The 26,813-nt window shown below is 34.9% G+C and overlaps 1 protein-coding gene across 3 annotated transcripts in view; it reads left to right on the plus strand.

Annotated features, from left to right (window-relative positions):
- The window catches only part of LOC144965000 (ubiquitin-like modifier-activating enzyme 6), a 41,162-nt gene that overhangs the window by 7,311 nt on the left and 7,038 nt on the right, over nt 1-26,813 (plus strand). For all 3 annotated transcript variants that reach the window (XR_013643963.1, XM_078899843.1, XM_078899845.1), the window contains exons 7-32: nt 257-337; nt 1,416-1,538; nt 3,012-3,135; nt 5,198-5,307; nt 5,873-5,935; nt 7,074-7,150; nt 7,679-7,745; nt 10,949-11,101; nt 11,275-11,342; nt 12,208-12,286; nt 13,024-13,098; nt 13,788-13,865; nt 14,349-14,397; nt 14,992-15,021; nt 16,257-16,362; nt 17,116-17,221; nt 18,014-18,103; nt 19,737-19,817; nt 21,758-21,886; nt 22,748-22,799; nt 23,490-23,553; nt 24,015-24,084; nt 24,265-24,336; nt 24,647-24,767; nt 25,095-25,174; nt 26,534-26,775. Coding sequence is in view for 2 of the 3 variants with exons in the window: in XM_078899843.1 (XP_078755969.1) it covers nt 257-337; nt 1,416-1,538; nt 3,012-3,135; nt 5,198-5,307; nt 5,873-5,935; nt 7,074-7,150; nt 7,679-7,745; nt 10,949-11,101; nt 11,275-11,342; nt 12,208-12,286; nt 13,024-13,098; nt 13,788-13,865; nt 14,349-14,397; nt 14,992-15,021; nt 16,257-16,362; nt 17,116-17,221; nt 18,014-18,103; nt 19,737-19,817; nt 21,758-21,886; nt 22,748-22,799; nt 23,490-23,553; nt 24,015-24,084; nt 24,265-24,336; nt 24,647-24,767; nt 25,095-25,174; nt 26,534-26,775 (2,390 nt within the window). In the remaining variant the exon portion in view is untranslated. The remainder of the gene's footprint in view (nt 1-256; nt 338-1,415; nt 1,539-3,011; nt 3,136-5,197; nt 5,308-5,872; nt 5,936-7,073; nt 7,151-7,678; nt 7,746-10,948; nt 11,102-11,274; nt 11,343-12,207; nt 12,287-13,023; nt 13,099-13,787; nt 13,866-14,348; nt 14,398-14,991; nt 15,022-16,256; nt 16,363-17,115; nt 17,222-18,013; nt 18,104-19,736; nt 19,818-21,757; nt 21,887-22,747; nt 22,800-23,489; nt 23,554-24,014; nt 24,085-24,264; nt 24,337-24,646; nt 24,768-25,094; nt 25,175-26,533; nt 26,776-26,813) is intronic.

A 26,813-nucleotide genomic window follows, 5' to 3' on the forward strand; every position in this document is an offset into this window, starting at 1 on the left:
ATAATAATAATAATAATAACAATAATAATAATAATAATAATAATAGTAATAATAATAATAATAATAGTAATAATAATAATAATAATGATAATAATAATAATAATAATAATAATAATAATAATAATAATAATAATAATAATAATAATAATAATAATAATAACAATATTGATAATAGTAGTTGTGACTGTTGTTGTTGTTGTTGTTTTTCTTCTTCCAATGACTGTACGATCCCTCTTTCCTTCCTATTCCCACCCAGTGCGTCATCCTGACAGATTGTCCGATTTCTGTACAGAAAAGGGTCAACAAGTTTTGTAGGTCAGCCAGCCCTCAAATAAAGGTAAGATCAGTATTCAAAGCTTTGAAGAACTGGCTCTTTATTAATATTATGTAGTAAGTTACAGAAAAAAAGAAAAAAAGATTACTGTTATATCTGCTGTGCTTTGCTAGATAAGGTTAAGATAGTTGGCAGGTTCTTTTTGTATAAAAATCTTGGGATGTTTACATTGATTTACATCCAAAGATCCGGGTAGGGTCCCTGACCTCCCATAGTGGGCAGAGAGGCACTTATTGTGTCTTCCATCCCCCTATATCTGTTTTCCAACATACTTTTTGTCTTTGTCTTGGAATGAGATTATTTGGTTTTGTCCAGGCCCTGGCCTGATATCCTAGCTGGGAGAGAAACAGTCAAATGTATAGAGTTTTTGGAGATGATTTTTTTGTCTTTTATATCATCTCTCTGTTATGCAATGTATTGTTTTGTTTACATATTATATATGATTTGTAAACATTTGAGTGCATCCCTCGTAGTTGGGACCTGTGCTTGTGTCTGGATGAGACTTTAAGTAATCTCAAACTAAGTATTTTGATAGTGTGCTCTTGGAATCTACATCTGTTTCCTATTTGAATAAATTCTCTTTTGTCTTACCTCTTCTTGAGTGCTTCTATTTCTTCCTTTTTACTGGTGCTGATATGACCTTAACGTTTTGCAAGCGCCGTAAAACCCTTAAAAAGAAATAAAACAAACTTCCCAATATTTTTATACAGAAAGGACGAACCAAATATTTCTCTGCCGTCGATCTGTTGTTTTTTTTGGGTTTTTTTGTAATGTATTTATGATTACATTGTTTTTTTGTTGTATTCATTTTTGTTTATTACTTTTTACAGTCCACAGCTTCTAGCAGCTTAGTATCACTTTGTCTTGTAAATATGCCTTCTGAATTGTCATTATTTAGGAGAGATTCGGTTTATGTATTATAAATATCAGATACAGATTTCATATTTAAAACTTTTCCATTGTGGATCCCCATTGACAGCAATTTATTTCTGCTTGTCTTGTTTTTTTATTTAAATGCCGTGGGGTAATTTCCAGACTATTGTACTTTTTAAAGAAAAAAATATGAATATCTCTCTTTCAGTTTATTTCATCTGACGTTTACGGCATCTTTGCATCTGCTTTTGTTGACTTTGGAGACCAGTTCGAAGTGAATGATGCAACTGGTGAAGAGCCCAGGGACGTCATGATTGGTGACATTACTACTGTAAGACTTGTCATTATTTATTTATATTTATCATAATATCTGATAGCTCAGATGGTAGAGTATTCGCTTCACACACAAGGGACCGAGATTGATATCCCAGGTGCAGTTGAGATTTTCTCTTACCCCCTCCTCCTCCTCCTCTCCCCCCCCCCCCCCCCCTCCCCCCACTGTTCAGCTAGTAGTGATTGGGTAGCTGGCTCTTTTAGATCTGGTGGAAAGTACTTTGCGATAGACTAGCATCCTATCCAAAGGATAGCAAGCAATTGCCATTATCTGTTTCATGCTTTAGAAACCGAGATAAACACTGATGGACCTAATGGCTGTGGAGTACTACTTATCTTAATATTTCCTTTCCATGAATGAGAGTTACTGTCAACATTGTAATGATGAAGACTTTGGGTTGTGTCCAAATTGGACTTTTCACATTAGTTTAAGTATTTTTTGATGGGTTGGGGTCTTTGACCTCCTGTAGGCAGGAAGTCACGCTGTATCTTCTATCCCCTATCTCTGTTTTCAGAGTTGCTTTTTGTCTTTGTCTTAGAAGAGGTTACTTGTTCTAGCCCTGGCTGGAGTCCTTGACTGGGAGGAAACCGTCAAATGTATTGTTATGGTTTTGGGAGATGATATTTTTTCCATTGTAATTTCTCTCTCTGTTATGTACTGTTACATTTTTTTGTTTTAGATACATAATGGTTTGTAAACATTTAGTGTATTCCTCTTAAATGGGTCCTGTGCTGGTGTCTGGATGAGACTTTTAGGTAATATCAAACTAAGTACACTGATAGTATGCTCTTGGAATCTACATCAACCATTCCCCTTTGTCTTACTTTTTCTCGTGTGCTTTCAATTCTAAATCTATAAGTTTTTTTGACTCCCAAATTTCTTCCTTTTTACTGGTGCTGAAATGATCTAAATGTAAAAAACAAACAATAAAACAAACAAATTCGACTTTATATGCTGGTTTAAATATTCTTTGATGGTTTGCATCTTATGCTGATAAAGTTGTTTATTGTTCTGTTTTTTTTTATTGAAATAAAAAAAAAAAAAAATTCTATTTTAAAAAAATAGTTATGATGCCTTTTGATTATTTTATTGGATCAGAACAGCGATTGCTGGTTGAATTATCCAAGTCTATTGCTTTTGTGTGGCTATGTGTCTGGTGGTATGACACTCGCTTTCGGATCTGAAAGTCCTGGATTAGAGCCTCACTCTGCGCATAGTTGAGTCCTTGGAAAAGACTCTTTACTTACATTCTCTCACCGTACTCAGGTGTAAAATGTGTACCTGGCCGTCAACAGCATTGTCGTTGTCGGAAAAATTGTAATATTGCCTGACAGGCGTCATGTCTCGTTCTATATGTTACGTGTTGCTGTTGGTCAGGGACCCTTTGTAAAACACTTTGAGCACATTTTAGTGGATATTGTGCTATATTAAAGCGGTATTTTTTATTTTTTATTTTATTTTTTTTGTCAGGCAAATCCAGGTGTCGTGACTTGCTTAGAGAACAACATGCATCAGTTGGAAACGGGAGATGTGGTGAAATTTAGAGAAGTGAAAGGCATGACGTATTTAAATGGAAGACAATTTACTGTGAAAGGTATGCGCATAACTCCTCTTTTGGGTGGAATCATTCCTATTTCACTCTTCTTTCCGCCCTTCCACCATTGTTACTAAAATTCTGATTTTCAAAAATAATGATACTGATAGGATTTCAGCCCAGTTGTCGATAGTTATGAGTATTAGGAGAATGTGACTGATAGGACACTTTTTTTATGTGTTTGTGTGCATGTGTGCGTTTATGCAGAGGCAGAAATACCAGATAAAATATGCAAAATGGAAAAAAAAATATTTTAAAGGTGTGAGTTTTAGTATATTTCGTTATCATCCTCCATGGTCAATTTATACACATTTTGTGTGTCTGATTAGTCCCTTCAAAGTGTATGTAGTTGATGTCAGATAATATTATATTTTAGGGGGGTCAATGACCGAAGTATTATTATGTGATGCTGGGTGGGGATCCTGACCTCCCATAGTGGGCAGGGAGGTACATGCTGTGTCTTCTATCCCCCCATACCTGTTTTCCAATTGTTTCCTGTCATTGTCTTGGAATGAGATTACTTAGTTTTGTCCTGATCCTTGCCGGAGTTCCTTGACTGGGAGAGAAACAGTCGAATGTATAGTTATAGTTTTGGGAGATGATATTTTTTTCCTTGTAAATCATCTCTCTGTTATGCATTGTATTATGTTTAGTTTACATATTATATTATATGATTGGTAAACATTTGAGTGTATTCCTCTTAGTTGGGACTTGTGCTTGTGTCTGGATGAGACTTTTAGGTGATCTCAAACTAAGTACTTTAACGGTGTGCTCTTGGAATCTACATCTGTTCCCTATTTGAACCCGTTCCCCTTTGTCTTACCTTTTCTTTTGTGCTTTAATTGTAATTCTAGAACTTTTTACTATCCTATTCTCTTCCTTTTTACTGGCGCTGATATGACCTTAATGTGTTGCAAGCGCCATAAAACCCTTAAAAACAAACAAAAAACAATATTATGTGATGCTTCCTATATGTGAGGTCAATGATCAAGATATTTAATCCTTCCTTCAATTGGTAGTATTATTGTATACTCAGACTTGCTGACTACTACGAAAAATTAGTAGAATTACGAAATTTTGTCTCTAATTTTAGAACTTCATGAGCATTTTAAAGTCATTAAATTTTATTGAAAATGGAAGTTGATGCAGGAGTTCATAAGTTTTCGAAATGTTAAATCATCATTTTGACGGTAAATTGTTGATCAATAAAGTTAACTATAGCGACTGCTATTTTTATCCCCCAAAACTACGAATTAAAAAAATTTTCAAGTTGGCAGGCCTGCATACTGTACTGTTGACTATTTTAAAATTTAGCAGTGTAAATTTGTGTGTGTGTGTGTGTGTGTGTGTGTGTGTGCTGATGCCTATTATTCCGTCCCTCATTTGTCCCTCATTCTACCCCAAAATGTCCCTCCTTTTGACTTTTTGAACTTGGCAGCCCTGCTGATACCTGATGACTTTGATATTTTGTTGATTTGACTATGAAGTAAATGGAAAATAGATGGGTCACTCAATCTTGAAAGGCCAAATAATTCCCTTTTAACTGCATGCATGTAAGGTGGATGAATACAATTTATTCATTTATTTGTTTATTAATTATTTACTTATTCATTTATTTGTTTATTTATTTTAAAAATTTATTTATGGAATTTAGAATAAAATTGCGGGTGGTTGGATGGGAGCATCACCCTTGAATCATATACCTATGATGTTCGCATGGGTGTACGATCAGATAGTGATGTCGTTTCTTCTTCTCTTTACTAGCCTATCCTGCTTCTTTGGTTTGTGATTGTATTTTTGACAGGGGATATTTTTTTTTCTGTAAATCTTCTGCCTGTTTGTTCTTGGTTATTTATAATTTAGTTTATGATATCTTTAGGTTATGATTTTGATTTACATTTGTACTATTTTTGTTAGATTGCTTGTTTTTTTGTTTCAGCGGTCTCTCATATAACCTCAATTGTGTTGGAAGAGACCTAAAGCAACAAACAAAAAAACAAAACAAAAAATAGAATAAAATTATCATTGTATAATCACTTTATTTTCTTTTCATGTATCTCAGTGTTAGGTCCCTACAGCTTTAGTATTTGTGACACCAGCGGCTCAGAGTTTGGAGCCTATGATTGTGGTGGGATCATGACTCTTGTGAAGGTTCCAAAAACGATGTCGTTTGTAAGTATGGATTTGAATGGCTTTGACATAATATAGTGCTGATGGTCTTCCTCGGATACGCAGAAAGTCGTGATTTTGGAGGAGAAATTTCCTCCTCACTTTTTGTCACCATCAGCACTGACAATGTTCGGTTTAAATATGGATGAATGCATTTACTGTAATAGCAATGCTGGAGCCAATGTTTGGAGCATTATAATCATAGTATATTTTATTTCACTATAGATGTGGTACAGGTTCTACCATTAACTAAAACTATTTCAGTATATTTGGGGGTAGCATGGCTCAGTGGTATAGTCTTTGCTCAGTACCCAAAAGCAACCAAGTTCGACTACTCGCCTTATCATAAATCATACCTTTTTGAGGTGTCCGGACACAATTTATTGTTATTTTAAAATATTTTTTGCTACTTTTTTTGAAAAATAGAAATATTTAACCATGAAATGAATCAAAACTTTTTTTTTTCTGTCAAATTTTTAGTTTTTGAAATTCCTTGCTTTGAAAGCTAATCAGCAGAATAGACTTGCAGCGATTTTAGTTTGTAAAAGATAAGATTTTAATATTTCAGAGCTCTTTGGAACAGCAGATTGTAAACCCTTCTCTCCTGGTGCCAGATCTTTGCAAGTTTTCTGTAAGTGTTTTCAATCACAAATGTCAAATATTTAAATTTTGAAATGTTATGACTGCATACTAATGATTCACGTGTCATGATCTCTAACATTTCCTGACTAGTGCGGCTATGTGTTCTTGTGGTATGACACTCACTTTCAGATCAGAAGGTCCTGGGTTCGAGCCTTGCTTGGCGCATAGTTGAGTCCTTGGAGAAGGCTCAATACTCACATTCGGTCACTGTACTCAGGTGTGAAATGAGTACCTGCCCATTAACAATGTTGTCTCTGTCCGAAAAAAAAAATGTAACTTCGCCTAACAGGTGTCATGTCCAGTCCTACATGTTACATGTTGCTGTTGGTCAGGGACCCCTTGTAAAGCGCTTTGTATGTTTAGTGGATATTGCGCTATATAAAAGCTCAATTTAAAAAATAATTTTTTTGTCGTATTTGTACATGTCTTTGGTCAAGTCATGAGCTGAGGATTTTTGTTGAAGAGTAACACACACAAACACTGAAGACTGGATGGGATTTCTGACCTCCCATAGTGGGCAGGGAGGTCACTTACTGTGTCTTCCATACTCCTATATCTGTTTTCCAACTGTATTTGTATTGCCTTTGTCTCGGAATGAGATTACTTGTTTTTTTTTTCCTTCCCTGGACAAGAGTCCTTGGCTGGGAGAGAAACAGGATAATTAAAGTTTTGGGAGATGATATTTTGCTGCTTGTAAATCATCTCTGTTATGTATTGTTTTATTTGTTGTTTTGAATATAATGTAAGCATTTGAGTGTGTTAGTCTTAGTGGGATCTTGTGCTTGATGCCGGATGAGACTTTTAGGTGATCTCAATGATAGTATGCTCTTGGGATCTACATCTGTTCCCTATTTGTACCATTCCCTTTTGTGTTTCTTGTGTGCTTTTAATGTAAATCTAGAATTTTTTACTGTCCCATTTTCTTCCCTTTTCCTGGTGCTGAAATGACCTTAATGTGTCGCAGTGTAAAACCCTTAAAAAACAAACAAACACTGAGGAGTTCATTATCATATTGATTGAATAAAGAAAATAATTCATATTTTCAAAATGAGAAATATTTTTATTTTTTAAAAATTGATTCCGATTCTTTATCAATTTACACATTATGTTCTTCCCTCAACCTGTAGGTCCCCCCGCTGTTACATGTGGCCTATTTAACAGTGAAAAAGTTTCAAGAGGAAAAAGGAAGTTTACCAAGATCGTGGTAAGATTTTTCAGTCGAAACTTTTGCTAGAGTGAGCTGTTGGAGAATTGTAAGCCAAGGATTGGTGATTTTTAGATCTCTACACCGCCTGCCTGTTGAGATGATATTTGATTTTTATATTGAAATATTATACACTGTTTTTGCTGCAAAATATTTGAAACCATTATGTTGCTGTACTCTTGGAAAAAAACGTTTTTGAGATTTTGACCAGAAAAATCATCCTTCTTTTATTGATCACTAAAGCATTTCGGATCCTGTGCTGAGCTGGAAATAAATGTTGAATACACATTTTTTTTCGACTGCCCTCTGCCCCATAATTCCAAGAACCTTGTGAAATAACATACAATATCCATTAAAGTGTTATGAATTAAGAGAAACATGAGCTTCATAGACCTTTTGTTTATAGATAATATAAACCAATTTGATTTATGAACCTTAAGATAAACATATTCCTCACAATCACACGTAGATTCAAATGTCTTGTTTATTAGTAGACATATAATTTTGACACTTCTCTCTTTCCAATAGGCACGCAGGTGATGCTCAAGAGTTCATCTCAATGGCAAAGGCTGTCAATGTTGAAATGGGAAGCAAGGTGTGTATACAATTTTCCTTGGTGGGGTTCCTGACCTCCCATAGTAGGCAGGGAGGTACTTGCTGTGTCTTCTATCCCCCTATAATATATGTTTTCCAATTTGCTTTCTGTCTTTGTCTTGGAATGAGGTTACATGGTTTTGTCCTGACCCAGGCCGGAGTTCTTGGCTGGGAGGGAAACAGTCAAATGCATAGTTATTGTTTTGGGAGGTGATATTTTTTTCCTTGCAAATTGTCTCTCTGATATGTATTATTATATTTATTATTTTGAATGTATAATGTAAGCATTTGAGTGTATTCCTCTTTGTTGGATCTTGTGTTTTTGTCCAGATGAGACTTATAGGTGATCTCAAACTAAGTACATTGGTGGTGTGCTCTTGGAATCTACATCTGGTCCCTATTTGTTCCCAGTTCCCCTTTGTCTTACTTTTTCTTGGGTGTTTTAATTGTAATTTTAAAACTTTTTTCTATCCCATTTTCCTTTTTACTGGTGCTGATATAACCTAAATGTGTTGCAAGCGCCGTAAAACCCTTAAAAACAAACATACAATTTTCATTATTACACCCCTATCTTATTTTGTCTTATCATTTTCTTTGTAATGTAAGCATGTATTAAAAATCCATAAATGCACGATCAGAAGTCATCAATCGTGCTCAATGATCTGTGTGAAAAGTGATGAAACTATAGAGGGAAAGCATTGATGGGTGAATGGTTGTGGATAAATGGGTCGGTGAAGAAATGATTGTATGTGTAGATTGGTGAGTGGATGGATAAATAGATATATAGTTTGATATGTTGGAGGATAGGTGGATGGATGTGGGGATGGGTGAGTGCATGGACAGGTGGATAGATGTGGGGGATGGATGGGTGGATAGATGAATGGAATGATGGATAGATTGGATGGGTGGATAGATGAAGGGTTGGATGGATGGATAGATGATATTGTTGGATGGACGGATAGATGGAGGGTTGGATGGATATTGTTGGATGGGCTGATAGGTGAAGTGTTGGATAGATATTTGTGGATGAGTGGATAAGTGGATGTTTGTCCCCACTATTCAAATGATTTGTCACTTCTTGATACCAAATATTAGCTTGTTGATTTGGGTTCGAAACAGTTCAGTCCATTTTGTATTTACTGTAAATTAATACTCACTGATTTTCATTTTCATAACTAGGACTTTCAATAGAATGAGATTTTTGAGTTATTTGTTTGTTTGAGTTTAAATTTTTATTATATTTGTTTATAGTTTATAGGGCAGCGATATAGTCTTTTCTTCGTACCTGGAAGGTACCGAGTTCGACTACCCATTGCACCGTGTGGCTTTGATCAAGTCACCTAGCCTTAGCTCACTTTGTCGTAGTGCCGCGCTGAGGACTGGTCCCAAGAACTGGTCCCATGGTTCCTTAGCTGGGACCGGAGGACCAGTCCCAAAGTGAAGAACCGTTGGCGGTCCTCACTTCTCATCTTTCTATTTGAACGGTTCTAGCGATTCTAGTTTCTTTACTGCCTTTTCTCGGTTCTTTTGCCTAGGTCGTTTGCCTCTCTTCCACCAATCACCACCCATCCCACTTAATTAATTGCACCAACCCCCTCGTGCACATCCGCCCTCTTGTGTGTGTGGTGGGGTAGGAGGGGCCGCGAGACGGCTTGGATGATTCCATTACTCAGGGTCAATTTCCTGATTTACTACACACTAATGATTGCAATGACAATGATCTATTTTGAGGACATCACCCATCTTCTCTAATGGGTTATTCTTTGAAATGAATGTGACTACTATAAGATGTGTGTATGTGTGTGTTCGTGTGTGTGTTTCGAACCTAGCTGGTCCGATTTTTTTCTTTTGGCTATCTGTTGTCACCACTCCTTTCTATCGCATTGTTGTCATTTGATGATACAATAATATTTTTTATTTCGTTTGGTGTTTTAACTAATCAAATGATACAAGTTTCACATACTATAGCTTTCTTCAAAAATAACAATTATAACGTCTGTATTTTAAAAAACCACCATTAGATTATTTGGGGGGCCTGATAGCTCAGTTGATAGAGCACTCTCTTTACACGCAAGGGGCCAGAGATTGATCCCGGGTGCAGTCGAGCTTTTTTTCTTCTTCTGATCTCCCTGTCTATTCAGCAGTGAATGGGTAGCTAGGTTTGTTAGATCTGGCGAAAAGTACTTTGGGATAGACAGCGTTCTATCCAAAGGTAGAAATCTTTTTTTTTTTATTAAAAAAAGAACAAAATGTGAGCTTTTATATAGCGCAATATCCACTAAATGTGCTCAAAGCGCTTTACAATGGGTCCCTGACTAATAGCAACACGTAACATGTAGAACGAGACATGACGCCTGTTAGGCGATGTTACAATTTTTTCCGACAGAGACAACACTGTTGATGACCAGGTACTCATTATACACCTGAGTACGGTGATAGGATGTGAGTAAAGAGTCTTTCAAGGACTAAACTAGGCGCCGAGCGAGGCTCGAAATCCGAAAGCGAGTGTCATACCACAAGACCACATAGCCGCATGATAAGAGAAAAAAGGAATGGAGACAACAACAACCCCCCCCCCCCCCACCCCCCAAAAAAAATAATTTAAAAAATCAAAACAAACTCTTCCCACTTCCCATACTTTTGGTCCAGCATGTCACAGACACAAAATATTAACAATCCCTTTTCCTTTCACTCCCTAACATTGACCCGACCCGCTCCATCAATCTTCGCAGACACACACACACACACACACACACACACACACACACATGCTTAATGGATAGTGTTATAGCACTATTTTCATTTTTTGAGGCAACACGCCTTCTCCGCTATCACTTACACTTAGCGGTTCTACAGCTATCTACTGCAGGCACGGTCCCAACAACGCCTTGTGATTGGCCAATGTCGAAAAAGAACCGGTCCTTTGACAGTACCACGATGCCTTGTGAATGGCCAATGTCGAAAAAAAACCCGTCCTTGCGGTTCTCATTTCCCAGGGACTGTAGAATCGGCAGTCCTAAACATGCTTGGGACCGCTCTGCACTACTTTGCGGCACTGCACTGCGGCTGATGCCTGGGTTATTCCAGTTTTCCCTTGGAATAGATCCTAAAGAAAAATTTCCTGTTAGGGATGAATATAGGGAATTTATTTTATTTATTTATTTTTATTATTATTTTCTATTTGTATATTTTATTTCTTATTAGCTTGATGTTCCTGATTTTGATGAAAAGTTTTTGGCCTTGCTGTGTAAGTGTTCCTCTGGATGTCTCCCTCCTCTTTGTGCCCTGTTTGGTGGTATCGTCGCCCAGGAAGTATTGAAGTCACTCACAGGGAAATTCACCCCTCTTAGCCAATGGGTAAGCATCAAAAATGTGCTTGGAAGTTCTAGTGATAGAATTGTTTGAAATCAGACTGCGTGTTGGAAAAATGGATCGATAAAGGTTCAATTTTTGTTTGTTTGTTTGTTTGCATTTTTTTAATGCCTAACATTATATCAGTATAGTAAAACTCTCTTTCCATTTTTCATCAGTTGTACTTGGATTCTTGTGAGGTTTTGCCCAAGGAAAAAGACTGCAGTCCAGATCTGTTTTTACCAAGGTGATTTTTTAATTTATCCTGTAACTTCAACTGATTGGGGTTTTTTTGGTTAAAAAAAAAAGTTATTGCTCTAATTTATATATTTGTATAAACCTGGGTATTTTACCTCGAGAAACTAGGGAGCAGGCACTGGTGTAAGATAAAGATCTAAACAAGTGTTTATGAAACGGCGTCGAAGTAGACTGATATTTTTGGGATGTTTTATTTCCTGTATTTTTCTTTTTTGCTTTGTCTGGCACCAATTCATATACATTTGCTTAGATCTTTGTCTTTCACCTCATATATTTGTGTGCCCAACAAATCTGTGTCTAAACCTCATTCAAGCATTTGCTTATTTCTAATTTTGGAGTTAGAACTCGCGTTTTCATTTGCTTTTATGAATTTAAAAGCACAAACAACCCTTGAAGGGCCTATTAGTGTTTAAAAGAAGAAAAAAAAAACTATCAATAATTTGATTTTATGAATAATGAATCTTTACTTATAGTTTTCCTCTCAATCATTAGAGAATAAAATGATGATGATAACTGTGCGGCTATGTGGTCTTTTGGTATGACACTGGCTTTCAGATCGGAAGGTCCTGGGTTTGAGTCTCGCTCGGCGCATTGTTGAGAATTGGAAAAGGCTCTTTACTCACATTCTCTCACTGTAATCAGGTGTAAAATAAGTACCTGGCCGTTAACAGCATTGTCCCTGTCCGCAAAAATTGTAATATCGCCTAACAGGCGTCATGTCCCTTCCTAAATGTTAAGTGTTGCTGTTGGCCAGCGACCCCTTGTAAAGTGCTTTGAGCACATTTAGTGAATATTGTGCTATATAAAAGCTCAATTAAACATTTTTAAAAATGAATTTTATTCTTTTTCACCAGAGGTGATCGATATGATTCATTAAGAACTTGCATTGGACAAAACGGTATTGAAATGTTAGCAAACGCTAATTTATTTATGGTAAGTGGCTTTTTTTCTTCTTCACATACATGCTTTTTTTAAAAGCACACTATTACTATAAATACGAATAAGAATTTTTACTACATAAATTCACCCCTGCCTTAAGCATGCTCAACCAAGTGGACTCAGCTTTTATGCACGCTCATTTTTCCGTCCTTTTTTTTGGTCATTTTTAATAGATAGAATTAGCTATAAACACACTATGCATGATTTCCAAGATCCATGCATATAAGCAATCACTCATTCTTCTTATTTTTATTACACTTGAATTGATTTAAAATCATTGTCTTTGATCTTCACAAATACAATAAAGTGTCTTTCTCTCTTTCTCTCTTTTCTTTTTTTTTTTGGTTGTTTTGTTAATCTTTTTTTAATAATAATAATAATAATGATAATTATAATGTCTTTACTGTCCTCAAAATAGTGGCTATTTGTCATTTGGTTACACATTCATAGCAATATCATATTATGAAGAACAAACATGACATACTATATTGACATATATACACACGCACATACATGCACACTAATAACTTCGTAATTATCATCACCACCATTGTCATCATCATCATCATCATCATCGTATTGAAATTGATAGTGGATAAACATAATGTTGCTGTTGGTTTTGTTGTTTTGGTTTTTATGGAAATAGAATGGTTGAATTCTTTTTTTTTTTATTAAATGACCTAATGCCACCTATAAGAAGGATAAGTTATAAAATGTTTAACCAATTGTAGGTTGGCTGTGGAGCGATTGGCTGTGAGATGCTTAAAAATTATGCTCTTCTCGGTATCAGCACTGGCAATGGAAAGGTAACTCTATTCTTTATTTGTATTGTGGAATTTTCATAGCTATTAGTTTTTTTATGTCTGAAATTCTGTCATAGTGTTGATTATGGTTGTTGTTTGTTTTAGTTTTTAAAGTTTTTTTTTTCTTTTTCTTTATTGTTGCTTTTTATTGTATTTTTTTAAAAACGTTATTTATTTGTTTATTTTTAAAAAGAGATATATATATATATATATATATATATATATATATATATATATATATATATATATATATATATATATATATATATATATACCACTAAACTAGAGCGTTATAAAATTGTTTTTACTATTTATTATGTCAAGGAATATTTGCTTTTGGTGGGATTTTGTGCTTGTACCAGGATGGGACTTTTAGGTGATCTTAAACTACCTGTGTTCCCTATATGAACAATTCCCCTTTGTCTAACTTATTCTCGCGTGCTTTTGATTAGATTAATCAAAATCTTTTTTGATTATCCTATTTTCTGTCTTTTTATTGGCACTGAAATGACCTCAATGAGTTGCAAGCACCGTCAAGCCCTAAATAACAAAAACACACCTAAATTTGATTCACTACTATTTGACCCTGTCACATTATATTGATGTGTGATGTAAGATGTTGCAATTGATTGCCTTTGTTTTATTTGATTTTGCAGGCTTTGTTTTATGTCTGAATGGTTTTATTTCCTCAGCTCACGATTACAGATAACGACTTGATAGAAAAATCCAATTTGAATCGTCAGTTCCTGTTTAGACCAAGACATATTCAAGTAAGATTATGAGCTATTTTAAATTGGTTTGAAGGCTTTGAAATCTTCTCAGTTAGAAAGCAACTTTTACTTCACACCTAATAAAATGGAAGGAATGAAGGGACGATCAAGGTTGCCAATTTTCTGTATGTATTACGGAATTCAATATGTTTAAAAACAACTTTGTATACTTTCCAATCAACTGCCAAATGGAAAAAAAAGTATGTGATGAATGTTTACTGGAGTTGAGTACTGAGATGAGGTTGGGTCAATGTGTTGACGTAAAAGTTCAGTAGATTTTTGTCTCTTGAATTGGCAACTCTGATTGATGCACCTTCAATCAAATATTTGTGTATAGAAATTCAATATTTTAGCATTGTTTTCAAACATGACATTTGTTGTCAAATAATAAACAATGAAACTGTTTTCCTATCTTACTGAATGTTTTACCCAAAATGAACTCTTGTCATTTTCACCATCATTTGTTTTTTTGTTTTCATCCAGAAACCAAAATCAACCACAGCAGCTCAGGCAGCAACAGATATCAATAAAGGTAGTCGTTACACAGCACTGTGGGCTTAAATAAAATGGATATTTTATAAATAATCAATACAGCCTTTTATTTAAGAGTTTAAATTTAAAAGCCATTTTTGATAAAATATCTATAAGTACCAAATCAGTGGTAAATTGGCATCAATGTCTGGTTATATCTTTGTTAATTTTCTTATAGTGGACTGGGTATTTCAATGTGATTGGAGCAATACGATTATGATAAACTTTGATGTTAGTTCTGTCACGCCTGTTGTTTTAAATGCTGTTCATTTTTTCTTTTCTTCGTGATGCACGAAAGCACTGCACATGTTTTCATTTATCAAAAATGTGTCAATTTTGTAATCAAGTAATTAAAGGGAAATAATCCAGGTATAAATTCATGCTTAAGAAACCTTAAAAATTATTTCCCTTATAGTATCTTATTATCTTGATATGATTATTTCAAGTGTTGCATTCCTTTGTTGATGATAATCGCTAAGTACGTGCAATTTGTTCTAACGGAATAATTCGGCTTGATCTGTTGAAACCAATGATTTTTGTTATTTCATTTTTGTCAGATCTGATATGAACAATGTTTCTCTCTTTCTAAATTCAGATATGAAGATTGAAGCTCAACAGCATAAAGGTAGGTAGACATTTATGTCAAATTTGTCCTTTTTCATGTCCAAAATCAACCACATGTCAGAAATGCCAGATTCCTGGTCATGGATTCAGTTTAATTAGATAATCTTATCTGAGTAAAATTATGTTTGAATTAAAAAAAAATATCTATATAAGTTGCAGCATTATAGGCGGACCAATGCAGGGAGAGCTGGGAAGGGGTCTTCTGATCACCCATGGTGGGCAGAGAGGTCATTTTCTGCGTCTTGTACCTCCCATATCTGTTTTCTCTTTCCATGTTGCTCTATATCTTTGTTCGGATTGAGGTTGCATTGTTTTATCCCTGGCATGGCAGGGATCCATAGCTGGGAGGGAGACAGTCAAATGCCATCCCCTGAGTGACAAAAATGACTATGTCCCAAAACCCTTCATTCTAAAAATAGCAACACTGAAACCGCTATTCCGGGTTTTTTTTATAATGTCTATTAATAACTATTAACATACTTTTACCAATTCCTGTTTCCTCATTAACATTTTTAATATTGCAAATTTCCAGAAGTGGATTAATCACGTTCATCTTATATTACAGCAGATATTTCATTCCAAAGCCAAAGAAAAAGATTTTGGTGAATAATATATGCATACTTTTTGGATGAAATAGAGAATATTAGCTGTCTCCTATATGATTTCTTCATTGATCTTTTTGGCCAAATCTAAAAATAATCCCCCATTGAATGCCCTGAAAAAACAAAACTAGAAAATAAAATTACTCTTCCGAATGCATCAGGGAAACCATAAATAGCCAATTGTGTCAGCCTGATATTTAGATTTTCACTTCTCTTACTTTTATTTTGAAAGGAGTACCACTGGCTTCCAATACTTCCTCGCTCAGCGCATAGTTGAGTCCTTGGAAAAGGCTCTTTACTCACATTCGCTCATGGTACTCAGGTTTAAAATGAGTACCTGGCCGTTAACAGCGTTGTCTCTGAAAAAAAATGTAATATTGTATAAAAGGCGTTGTGTCTCGACCTTTATGTTAAATGTTTCTGTTGGCTTGGAACCCTTTGTAAAGTGATTTGAGCAGGTTGAGTGGATATTGTGCTATTTAAAAGCTCAAGTGTTTTTATTTGTTTTCTTTAGCAATCGGCTACTATAAGTGAGATAACAATATTTTTTTGATATTGAAATTTACTACAGGCAGTTTGTAAATCTCTAAATTGTAAATTTTTAACGCAACAAGTCTTTATTGTTTCTTCCCAGTTTGTCCCCAAACGGAGACAACCGTCTACACCGATGGTTTCTTTGAGAGTCAGGACATATTTGTCAATGCTTTGGATAATGTGGAGGCCAGGAGATACATGGACTGGTAACTCTTCAACTCATTTTATTTTCTCTTATAGAGTTAGTTTTGCAATTTGTGAAGGTTTAATTGGGTTTAACCCTCTCCATACTTATAGTTATAGAAAGATTGTTACATTCAATACGATACAACCCTCTCCTTACCTATAGTTATAGGAAAATTGTTACATTCAATACGATACAACCCTCTCCATACCTATAGCTATAGAAAGATTGTAACATTCAATACGATACAACCCTCTCCATACTTATAGGAAAATTGTTACATTCAATACGATACAACCCTCTCCATACTTATAGTTATAGAAAGATTGTCACATATAGTTATAGAAAGATTGTTACATTCAATACGATACAACCCTCTCCATACCTATAGTTATAGAAATATTGTTACCTTCAGATCTCCTCTGTAGATCACGAAATTTGAGGAAATTATTTTGTCATAGTTATGAAAACTTAATGCCATGCTGTACAGCTTGTTTTGTTGAACAAAATTATATGTTGCACAAAGTTATTCCTTTTGAGTTTTAGAGTTTTAAAAATCTATTTTTATGTTTGATGCATCTGACATTTTGAAAAGTCCAGAAAATGGCCAGTAAGAGCCCAATGGAGTTATTCTGTTTTCACTCAAATATTTGCACATTTCACCTCGTAAAACATAATGAGAATTCGTTGAGGTCTATTGTTGTTTTTTGTTTTTTTTTTAAATAATGAATTATTAGTTTTACAAATTCCTGTTGTAAAATTTGTATTTTTTCAGCCGTTGTGTTTCCAACCAAAAAGCCCTGCTGGAGTCTGGTACAATGGGGACCAAAGGTCATGTACAGGTCATCGTTCCTCATCTCACAGAATCGTACACCAGCCAGGTAGTCAAAATAAAAACAAATAAATAACACTTGAGCATTTATATAGTCACTTAATGTGCTCAAAGTCCTTTACAAGGGGTCCATAGCCAACAGCAACATGCAACGTGTAGGATGAGACATGATGCCTGTAAGGGGATATTATAATTTTTTTATAGTGATATTACAAATGTCATATATCAATGTTAAGTTTGCAATAAAGTATCTTATTGACTGGCCATCAATGAGTGTCTTGCCTGTCCTTCGTGGTATGCATGGCTTGTGGTGCATAACAACCATTTTCATCATCATCATCATCATCATCTTCGTTGTCATCGTCGTCATCATTTTCATCTATCATCTTCATATCGGCTATGTGGTCTTGTTGTACGACACTTGCTTTCGGATCAGAAGGTCTTGGGTACAAGCCTCACTTGGCGCATAGTTGAGTCCTTGGAAAAGGCTCTTTACTTACATTCTCTCACCGTACTTAGGTGTAAAATGAGTACATGGCCGTTAACAGTGTTATCTCTGTTCGAAAAAAAAATTGTAATATCGCCTAACAGGTGTCATGTCCCGTCTTAAATGTTAAATGTTGCTGTTGGCCAGGGACCCTTTGAAAAGTGCTTTGAGCACATTTAGTGGATATTGTGCTATATAAAATCTCATTTTGTTTTCATATCAACTACAATGCTTATGTCATAATTTCACTGATCCTTACTATCTCTAGATAATATGTGAGACTGTGTGTTACCCTTTCCTTTTTTCCTTCCCGACTCTGTGATGATAATTTGTGACTATAATATGACTTTTCAGCAAGACCCTGGTGATGAGGACTACCCGTATTGTACAGTCAAACATTTCCCAGCAGCCTTAGAACATTGTATACAATGGGCAAGGGATAAGGTATTGCTATTTTATTCCTTCAGTTTATTTTGAAAATGAGATATTGCAGAGTTGTTTATTCCCATGAGAATTTCCAGACCAATAAGTATGTTTTTTGTTTTTTTTACGTTTAGTTTTGTTTTTTGTTTTGTTTGTTTTGGTTTCTATTGTTTGGGGCTTTTGGGTTGTTTTTTCCTTTTTTTTGTTTTTTGTTTGGTTATTTGTTTTGTTTTGTTTTTTTTCCTTTTGTTTTTGTTTTCCATGTTTTGATTTTTTTTTTGTTTTCTTTTCTTTTTGTTTTTACCTTTTGTAATTTGTTGATTGTAAATTCTAAGATAATGCATGATTTACATTGACAATTGCCTAAAGATAAACCTTTGAATGGAATTGAATTGAAATATGGCCATTTCTATGTTGTTTTTATTTGAATTTACTTTTTAAAAAGTTTCATTTCTGATTATTTTGAAGCTTTTTATCTCATTTTCGCACCGATTATTATTGGGGAGGGGGTTGTCATTTTTTTTTTTTTTACGTTATATGTGTGCTGATTTGGCAAAACCCGTCAGAAGTCGGAAAATTTGAATCCCATATTATTATATATTTCAATAGAGTCACCATTTCTGGACAAAATGCAGTTTGAATTTTGTAATTATTTTAATTAGGTTCGAAATTATTCACATTTGAAGGGAGGGAGATCCAAAATATTTAAAGATAAGACAAACATATTTCGCATCAACAAAAGAGCTCAGAAAAAATATCCATTAAATTATCTATAAGCTTCAAATTGTAAAATCCTTTTGTGAGAATGTAGTTGGATGGATAATAAAAACGAAGTGAAAAAAAGGAAATCATACAGATGTTGATTTTTCACCTTTATTTGCTTGTATCTCAAAACTTATTTGTGCGACTTCCGACGGGTTTTGCCAAACGAGCACACATTTATATTCCAGATTAAAACACCACTACTAAATTAAAGGATAAAGTAGAAACTGGGGTTTTATTCGAACGTTTAATCCCAATTTGCATATTTAGTGCAAATACAGTGAAATCCTGTTAAAGAGAATACTGTTGGATCAGAAAGATTTGCTTGACTTTAAGCAAGGTTGACTTTATCCATTATCAATGAAACACACTTAGGAGAGCAAAGTGATAATAAGCTGCTAGAAGCTGTGGACTGTAAAAAGTAATAAACAAAAATCAAGGTTGCCAATTTTCCATATATTTACAGAATTCAGTATGTTATAAACCCTCGGCATATTTTCCAATCACCTGCTTAACTAAAATAAAAGTTAAGTACACTGTGTTTTTTATTGGAGTTCAGTGCTCAGACAGGGGTTGGTCAATGTGTTAATTTAAAAGTTCAGTAAATTTTTGCCTCCTGAATTGACAACATTGAAAAATGAATACTGATTTATTACTAAGATAGAGAGCTGACTATTTGGGACCAACAAGAAGTGTTGACTGTAAGCAGAATTACACTTTAAGAGTGTGGACTTTATGTGGATTCCACTGTACGTACTTTCAGAGCAGCACTGCCTTTTAATTAAAGAACACAGTATGTGCTATTTGGTTAATATTGCATGTACTATAGTTTTTAAATACAACAACAGAGCAGGGATTACTGAAGTGTTTCATCTTTCTGTTTCATCTGTAGTTTGAAAAGGAATTTGTGCAAGAACCGCAGTTGTTCAACAAATTTGTTCAAACTTGCCCTGATCTGCAACAAGTGTCACAGGTAAGTCTTGGATGGGAAATATTGTCCTATCTATAAAAAAAATAAAAAAATAAAATTTTAAAAACATGTGCAGCTATGTGGTTTAGTTGTATGACACTCACTTTCAGATCAGAAGGTCCTCGGTTCGAGCCTCGCTCGGCGCATAGTTGAGTCCTTGGAAACTGGGTGGGGATCCTGACCTCCCATAGCGGGCAGGGAGGTACATACTGTGTCTTCTATCCCCTTATATCTGTTTTCCAAAATGCTTTTTGTCTTTGTCTCGGAATGAGATTACTTGGTTTTTTCCTGGCCCTGGCCGGAGTCCTAGCTGGGAGAGAAACAGTCAAATGCATAGTTATTGTTTTGGGAGATGATATTTTTTTCCTTGTAAATCATCTCTCTGTTATGTATTATTATATTTGTTATTTTCAATGTATAATGTAGGCATTTGAGTGTATTCCTCTTTGTTGGATTTTGTGCTTGTGTCCGGATGAGACTTATAGGTGATCTCAAACCCCTCCCATAGTGGGCAGGGAGGTACATGCTATGTCTTCTATCCCCCATACCCGTTTTCCAATTGTTTCCTGTCTTTGTCGTGGAATGAGATTACTTGGTTTTGTCCTGATCCTTGCCGGAGCTCCTTGGCTGGGAGGGAAACAGTCGAATGTATAGTTATAGTTTTGGGAGATGATTTTTTTCTTTTCTTGTAAATCATCTCTCTCTTATGCATTGTATTATGTTTAGTTTACAAATTATATTATATGATTGGTAAACATTTGAGTGTATTCCTCTTAGTTGGGACCTGTGCTTGTGTCTGGATGAGACTTTTAGGTGATCTCAAACTAAGTACATTGGTGGTATGCTCTTGGAATCTACATCTGATCCCTATTTGTTCCCAGTTCCCCTATGTCTTACTTTTTCTTGGGTGCTTTAATTGTAATTCTATAACTTTTTACTATCCCATTTTCTTCCTTTTTACTGGCGCTGATATAACCTAAATGTGTTGCAAGCGCCGTAAAACCCTTAAAAACAAACAAAACAAACGATCTCAAACCAAGTACATTGGTGGTATGCTCTTGGAATCTTCATCTGATCCCTATTTGTTCCTAGTTCCCCTATGTCTTACTTTTTCTTGGGTTCTTTAATTGCAATTCTAGAACTTTTAACTATCCCATTTTCTTCCTTTTTACTGGCGCTGATATAACCTAAATGTGTTGCAAGCACCGTAAAACACTTAAAAACAAAAAAACAAACAAACGAGTCCTTGGAAAAGGCTCTTTACTCACATTCACTCACCAATGTCAGGTGTAAAATGAGTACCTGGCAGTTAACAGCATTGTCTCTGTCCGAAACAATTGTATATTGCCTAACAGGCGTCATGTCTCGTTCTACATGTTAAGTGTTGCTGTTGGCCAGGGACCTTTGTAAAGCGCTTTGAGCACATTTAGTGGATATTGCGCTTTATAAAAGCTCAATTTTATTTTTTGTCCTATCTATACATACAACTGGGAATGGAGTGTTTTATATAGAGAAGAGTATTGTAATGATGATAATCTTTCACGAGTCTGCCGAATTCCGCTTTTTCTGGATTTTTCGTTAAAAATTTTCTTCTGAAAAAAAAAGTTCGGGCTGCTGAATGGTGACTCTGCAGAAGAAATATCACATCGTTCAAGGGTATGGGAAAGAGAGAGAGAGAGAGAGAGAGAGAGAGAGAGAGAGAGAGAGAGAGAGAGAGGGGGGGGGGGGGGGGGGGAGTGCGAGAGAGGGGGGGGGGGAGGGGAGAGAGAGAGATGGGGCAGGGTGATGGAGAGTGGAAAAAAGTAGAAAGGAGAGAGAAATGGATGATTAATCTCTTTTCCCCATCTATAAATATATAAACAAGAACGTTTTCTTTGAAATTATCTCAATCTATTTTTTGTTTTGTATGTGTTTATGTGTGTATGTGTTTTCTACTTCTCCAGGAGCTGATCCGAGGTACTTCCATAGACGGGGCTGTCAAAGTGTCCAAGATGATGCACCAGCGGCCTTACACTTGGCAAGACTGTATAGGCCACGCCAGGGTCAAATTTGAAAAATATTTCAATCATAAGGTATGTTGTCATTGTTCAAAACCACCTGTGATGTTTATGGGTGTTACTATTTTGAGCTTTTATATAGCGCAATATCCACTAAACATGCTCAAAGCGCTTTACAAGAGGTCCCTGGTCAACAGCAACACATAACATGTAGGACGAGACACGAGGCATACATGAGACAGACATACTATAGGGCTGGTAGGAGAAATACGAGTATGTCAATTTTTATTAAAATGTAGCCCTCAATTCTTTGCATCAAACTTGAGCTTTTTAAAAAATATCCACCAAATGTTCTTTAAGCGCTTTACAAGGGGTGGAATTGAAGACCAACAGCAACAAGTAATATGTAGAACGAGACATGATGCCTATTAGGTGATATTACAAATTTTTTCCGACATAGACAACGCTGTTAACGGCCAGGTACTCACTTTACACCTGAGTACAGTGAGAGAATGTGAGTAAATAGCCTTTTCCAAGGACTGAACTATGCGCCGAACAAGGCTCGAACCCAGGACCTTCCGATCTGAAAGCGAGTGTCAAACCACGAGACCACATAGCCGTAACATCTGAAAAGAATACTACAAAATAAATTGCACGACAATGGGTTTCCATCCTGCAGTGATTGAGTAGCTGGGTCTGTTAGATCTCTGATGGAAAGTACTCTGCGATAGACTAGTGTCCTGTCCAAAAGGTAGCAAGCAATTGCTATTTTCCATTTCATGCTATTGAAAGTGGATAAACTCTGACTCCATGGGCCTTATAGCCCTGAAGGACCACTTTTTAACATGAAATACATTGGACAATATTCGGGGTATTTTCCTCCATGGGAGAAGACTCAGACTGAATGAAGTCTTTTTCTTTCATCATTTTTTCTAGGCCAGGCAATTGCTTCATTCATTCCCAACCGATCAAAAATTGGAAAACGGAAGTAAGTGAATTTTTCTTGTTATATTTTATTTTTTTATTAATATAATTTTTTTTTAAAATGGTCACCTTGCTCATACCTGAAAATAAGGTCAAGGACTTTGCCCACCCTTCCTTTTTTTTTTTTTTTCTCTCTTGTTTTCTTCAATATTTTAGGATTTTATTTTATTGATCAGTAATTGTTATATATTTACTAATTTAAAGATTGTTGATAAATTAAACTCTCTTTAAAAAAAAAAAAGATTTCCCTCTTTTGTACAAGTACCTATTTTCTAATGTTAGTTTGATTTTCATTTCCATAATTTTCAAATGTATTACATGATGTTAGTTATGTCTCTCTCTGAATGTAAAACTTCTCCGGACACTCGTTCTAATATATGCATATTTTACTTTAAGAAGGAGCAATAATATATTGAGAGTGATTTTGTAATGTTATAGGTCATAAGACCATATATACTTTATTGATCCTTTATGGAAATGATAATTTAGTATCACATCAATGTGTTGTAACAGGTCATTTCCACATTCTGATCATGCATTCATTCATTTAATAGACTTAAAATAAAGACCTGAACAACAAGCATTCTCACATAATACATTTGCGAGTAAATAAAATTTTTCAAAGTATTTATTAGTTGATTATAGAATCTAATTTGTATACATTATATAATGCCCTGTATACATCCAATTCCAGGTTTATTTTGGGCTCCACCCAGACGAATTCCAAGCCCAATCGAATTTGACATCAACAATGACATGTAAGTACCAACAAGGAATACAAACTATAAGGTGTTCGATAAAACATAGTTCTCAAATAACAATGACATGTAAGTACCAGCAAGGAATACAAACTATAAGGTGTTAGATAAAACACACACACACTAACTCAATCAGTGGTCAGTTAGTTTTCCTTTTAACCATTGCCCTTCATTTGATAACCAACATACAGTGCTACGCACAGGATTTTTTTTTTTTCAGTGTTTGACATTTTTACTTTTGTTTTTTTTTTGTTCTGTGCAGATTTTGTAAAACATGAATTTATTATCTTTCTTAAAAGTTTTTTTTTGGTTTGTTTGTTGTGTTTTGTTTTTATTTCCATAGATTATTTGGTCCATAAGAAAAAAAACAAAAAAGAACAAGGTTACACATTTTTATAATTTATCATTTCACATGCTTATTCATTCAAGATTTGAATACAGAAGTCTATTTTTGTCTGCAGCCATTTTCTATTTGTGAATACAACAGCCAGATTACTAGCTGACGTCTATGGACTTAAGTATACTCAAGAGGTAAATATGCCTTTTAATCTCTATAAATAACTACTTTTAAATTACTGCACCTTGTCAATGCTTTTTCAAATAAAAGGTTTGTTAGGGTTTAAATGAGATTGTGTTTTCAGTGTCAATTTTTACTGATGAAAATAATTATTTCAATGATATTTATCTTATTAATATTGTTATTTTCTGCAGATGTTGGAAAAGCAAGTGATTGAAACTTGTACGAGTCTTGTAAATGTTCCCGTTTTCAAAGCTTCCTCCAAGGTAAGAGTAAGGGACTTTTCTTGTCACACAGAAATATTCCTGTAACTTGTTGAGAGTTCTTATTGAAATTCGAAAAATTTCTTTAAAAAAACAAAACAACTTTTTATTTTGTGTCTCTTTCTTTAAGTAAAACAAAAAGAATGATGTGAAATAATGTTTGAAATTCTCTTATTGTAAACAATTTTGGAAATGCATGATTAGAATATGGAATTTAGATAAATCTGTAGATTTAAATTGCATGCTTTTTACTTTGTAAATTTATAAAAAATTTATAATCTGATTGGTCAATTTGATGTTTTATCTTTTACAGCAAACTGTCACAGATGAGAGTGTGAAGAAAGAGGAAGTCACAAACCAGCCACTGTCAGGGGATATTGTAGAGGAATCGGGACATCGAATGCTCAACGTGCTACAGTCAAAAGGACAAGAAGGTGAGGATCATTTTGATTTTCATAACATTTTAAAGCTGATTTAATTAATACTTCAAGGTTGGAAAAATGTAAAATTTTCTTTTATAAGAATCACTTTACCTCATGTTATTACATGGTGAATTATGAAAAAGTTTAAATGTGACAATGGAATTATTGTTAGAATGAGTAGTTAAATGGCTTAAAGAAAAAATTTCAAATTCTTCTATGTTGCCTTTTAAAAAATATTGTGAAAAAAAATAAACAAGATAAACAGCCGTTCAATTAATATTTCAAAGGATAATCTTTGTATATTCATAATTCAGATTCTTTTATCTTTCATCTTCACAGCTCTTCATGCTCTCAACTTTTTGGAGTTTGAGAAAGACGATGATTCCAATGGCCATATCGACTATATAACAGCTCTCACCGTAAGTGTTGAATTATTTTCTGTTGTTTTTATTTCTCATCAATCTGCATTCATAGAAATTTGTTCCTTCCTAATCTTGTCCAGCCATCTTCAATCTTCAATGACTTGTATTTGCAAAAGGCCCCATGGGCCCATCACTGCAAATGTTCAGTTACAGTCCAAACAAAACAGAACAGTCACAGATTACTTTGACGAGCAAACACTGTTTTGAAAGTTTCCAAACATTCAACGTTCGTTATGTCCAGTGGCAGAAAAATCCAGTCATTTAATGTTCGTGGGAAAAAGCCGTGTTTGTATTTGTTTGTTCTTGTAAATGGTTGTATGTATTGTAATGCATTGTATCTACGTATAGCATACCTATCTGATTTGCTTTTTATGTAGTTTGCGATGATTCTGGCTGAGTTTGGGTCATTGATGGTTTTGGGTACCATGCGTCCCATCTGACTCAATTGTATATGGACTATTTCAAAAGACGATGTCTGATGTTCTTATTCTAACATCCCAGTTTCAAGTGGCGTTTGAAAGAATAACTGTCAGACTGGCTTGCTTGTTTTTATTTTAGATTTCAGTTTCACTTTTTGTGGAGTTTTTTTTTGTGTCTGTGTGTCTGTTATAAAAACTGTTTTTCTTACCATCAATCTTTATACCATAGTAGAATGCAATATGTGTGTGAGTGTGTGGGTATGGTCTCAATAATCTGAGAAGTTGTATTTCCAAACATTTCATTAAAAAGAACAAAAAAATTGAAGCTTTTATATAGCGCAATATCCACTAAACATGCTCAAAATGCTTTTCAAGGGGTCCATAGCCAACAGCAACACTTACCATGTAGGATAAGACATGACGCCTTTTAGGTGGTATTACAATTTTTGTCAGACAGAGACAACACTGTTAATGGCCAAGTACTCATTTTACACCTGAGTATGGTGATAGAATGCGAGTAAAAAGCCTTTTCCAAGGACTCAACTATGTGCCACATGGGACTCGAACCCAGGACCTACTGGTTCGAAGGCAAATGTCATACCACATAGCTGCACATAGAATCCAATCTTACTCTATACTATATTATACCCCTCTGGATTTTCACTTACACACATTATCAATTACTAAATTATCTTCCCTAGAAAATTAATTGTTAAATTCTTATTAATGAAATTAAATTTCCCTTTCTTTCAAGATAATTTGAATAGAATGCAAATGATTTAATTTGCCACTGATTTAGTAGTCTTTGAGATCCTTATGAGCCATGGAACTGAAATTACTACTGTCCACTCTCTGTCATTTGACATCATGAATTTACCACTGAAATCTCTGTCATATTTCATTATAAAAATAACATATTTACTTCATTGATTTTCAGAATCTAAGGGCAATGATGTACCGTATAGATGAGGGAGACAGACTGAAAATCAAAAAGATTGCAGGTCGAATTGTCCCAGCAATCGCCACCACAACGGCTGCTGTGTCAGGTCTGGTGACCATTGAATTGATCAAAGTTTTACGCCAGTCGCCTTTGGAAGACTTGAAGAACTGTTTCTTGAACCTTGCCCTTCCCCTGATGTTGTTGTCGGAGCCTGGACCTGTTGCAAAGACTGTTTTAAGGTCTGTATTTCAATGTAGGAAAGTTGTGACCTTATATT

Source organism: Berghia stephanieae, chromosome 2 (assembly GCF_034508935.2).
Source record: "Berghia stephanieae isolate SIO BIC M18660-M18661 chromosome 2, UCSD_Bste_1.3, whole genome shotgun sequence".
Taxonomy (NCBI): domain Eukaryota; kingdom Metazoa; phylum Mollusca; class Gastropoda; order Nudibranchia; family Aeolidiidae; genus Berghia; species Berghia stephanieae.